The sequence below is a fragment of the Vigna angularis genome, chromosome 9 (genome assembly GCF_016808095.1).
Source record: "Vigna angularis cultivar LongXiaoDou No.4 chromosome 9, ASM1680809v1, whole genome shotgun sequence".
NCBI classification, from domain to species: domain Eukaryota; kingdom Viridiplantae; phylum Streptophyta; class Magnoliopsida; order Fabales; family Fabaceae; genus Vigna; species Vigna angularis.
Window position 1 is genome coordinate 748229 of NC_068978.1, and position 2833 is coordinate 751061.

Sequence of the window (2833 nt, forward strand, 5' to 3'; positions counted from 1 at the left end):
TTGAAACGTTACTGTTACTCGTTTTATGTATTTGAAATATTAAATTCATTAAGTTTCATCTTATCTCAAGCATTTTAAAAATACAAACCATTAGAAAGTTATCAGTTTTGTTTAATCTTTTTTTATATTTTATCTCAGCCTTCGTAAAGAAGCACTTTGAAGAGGGTCCCAGAATGTGGTCCAAGAGTGGGTTTATACTGTGGTGCATGTAGAAGAACATGAAGGAAAGTGGAACAGAAAAAAAGAAGACAGAAAGTTAAGGAGTTTTGAGTTTCAGTCTGCATATTTTATATATATATATATATATATGTATGTATGTATGTATGTATATATATCATACACATAACACAACAACAACACTGCATTGGCAGGGTAGGGTGTTCCAATAAGGGCCACTCTAAAACACTTTGATAAACTAAGTGAATTGTTAGAGTCAGCCAAAACGGGTCTGCCACTGTGGATGCTTGGTTTGGGTGCGGACCTCTTGTGGGCCGACATGAACCGTCTGCTTGCCTTCCTCTTCCACCAGGTTTCATTTCACTGCTCATTCTTTTTTCTTAATTTTTCATCTTACAACAGAACATGCATATGTAGTAAAACATGCATCATGAATGCATGCTGTTTTGTTTGTCTGTTTTGCTTTGATCAGGGAGTGTTGGATGAGCAATTCTTGCAGCTTCAGCAGCTGCAGGATGAGACCTCCCCAAACTTCGTATCCGAGGTTGTCAACATCTATTTCCATGAATCCGAAAAGCTTCTCACCAATCTCAGAGCTTCGCTGTAATAAATCTTCTTCTCTTTCATCCTATTTTTTTCTTCATTATGTGCTAAGTAGTACTGTGAGTAGACCAGTAGCTATTATTATGAGCAAGTGATTGGTTTGGTTTGGTTTGGTTTGAATGACGATGCAATGATGAATGTTACTAATGAATGCAGCATGGAGAGGGAGTTTTCGGACTATAAGAAAATGGGGAATCATTTGAATCAGTTCATGGGAAGTAGCTCCAGCATTGGCGCGAAGAGAGTTAGAAACGTTTGCGTTGCATTTCGTGCCGCTGCTGAGCAGAATAACCGTGCTGGGTGGGTGCCATTTTGCAAACTATTCCAATCACTATTCCCTCTGATTTCGTGCAACTTTTCCACTCTCTAGCTCTCCATCGTCACTACCCTTTTTCCATTTCTTCTAATCATCTCACACTTTATCCATTTATTGCAATATTCCCTTTTGCAAATGTTCGTGTTCCCACGTTCTCATATTTCAGAATATAAAAATCCTGCTACAACGCAACTTTTCTGATGCCTCGCTCAATCATGAGCCCTTTTAAAATTGTGTTTCCATATCTGTTAATAGCCATTGCCAATTCTAACACACAGCTATTTTGCAGCTGCTTGCGAGCGTTGGAGATGCTGGAGCATGAGTACTGCTATCTCAAGAACAAATTGCATGAATTGTTTCAGGTAATGTTGCATTGCAGCACTATACCATCTGAGAAAAACTGCGAACATAATCACGTTTATTATTTGATAATGAACAGATTGAGCAGCAACGTGCTTTGGCTGCAGGAGTTAGATACCCAGTGCAGGATTAGCAAAAAGATGAAAATTTTGTAGGTGATTTTGGTTTTGTGTTGTTTTCTTTCTGGTTGGTCTTTCCGGTTTTAGGCAAACCAAAGGATGATCAGCTTTTGTACTTGGGTGTGTAGGGAAAAGAAAAAAAGGGATCACCGACTCTGTTGTTTGGATTCTCTAGTGTACGTAGTGCCATCATGCTTATGCTTCGCTGTAAGCTGTTCACTTTTTTAGCTAAAGTGGATCAAATCTATTCAAAGTTGGTGCTCTTTCGATTTTTACTATTCCTAGAAACTTTTTCTTTGTATTTTAGCCACAGTAGAGAGAAATCGAAATGAAACCAAAATGTGCTTGGAACCAAACACGATACCACCAAAAACAAAAACATTGTATTCAACAAAACACTACATATGATTTTATATGACAGGTTTTCTTTCACCACTGTTCAGAAAATTAACAACAACGAAAACTACTGGAGAGTAAATTGGAAAGAAATAATTTTAAATGCATTACTTTTGTACGTAAAGGAAAAGTGATTTAGTACTGTTTTTTACCATTTTCGTGAGGAAATTGAATGGAAACGCAGACAGAAGAGAAAAGAGAAGTGAAAACTCAACTAGAAAGAATCGTGACTTTTCTTGTTCAGTGTCGTCAGATAAAAAAATATTTATTTTCTTGACGTTATATCGGATTTTATTGTATACAAATTATATAGTTCGAATTGAAGGACAACCAATCAATGAACGAACTTCATGCATAAATTTGCATTCAAATAAAGCCTACTTTTGAGTATAGTTTCACTTTGTATGGTTGAAAATTTTGACTGAAAAAGTATACATTTAAATTTTAAAGTATACAGTGCACGCTCCACATTATTTGTATGAGATAACATATATATAAGTTTATATGTTTTTTTTATACTTAATTTAGTGATGTAATTTCTTCAGACTAACAACAAAGAATGCGTATAAGATGGCTTATAAATGATGTTTGAAAGGCTTTCAACAATGAAGAAGAAATTAGTATATCAAAAGGTTTAAGTCATTTTCCAACCAATTAGACAGGAGAGTTTACTCCTCTTCTATTAACCTACTAAATGACATTTTACAAAATTGTTTTTTTATGGAGTTAGTTAGTTCCAAAGCATATCACTATTATAACAAAGATATTTTTATATTTGTTTTTGCAGATTTTTCACATGAACTAAAAACAACATAGATACAAATTATATAAAATATTTAATTTTTACGAGAAAATTATAAGA

General features: G+C 34.7%; 1 protein-coding gene across 2 annotated transcripts; it reads left to right on the forward strand.

The window, feature by feature from the left end:
- Positions 1-354: 354 nt before the first annotated feature.
- Positions 355-1919, forward strand: LOC108320645 (pseudo histidine-containing phosphotransfer protein 6). 2 transcript variants are annotated; one of them, XM_017552138.2, is made up of 6 exons: positions 355-529; positions 650-780; positions 937-1080; positions 1386-1458; positions 1536-1607; positions 1704-1919. In XM_017552138.2, exons 1-5 carry the CDS (start codon positions 461-463, stop codon positions 1587-1589), a joined length of 471 nt encoding a protein of 156 aa, XP_017407627.1. In that variant the 5' UTR covers positions 355-460; the 3' UTR covers positions 1590-1607; positions 1704-1919. The 2 variants fall into 2 exon arrangements, with proteins under 2 accessions (XP_017407627.1, XP_017407625.1); XM_017552136.2 differs by having other exon boundaries at positions 1536-1919.
- Positions 1920-2833: the final 914 nt, after the last annotated feature.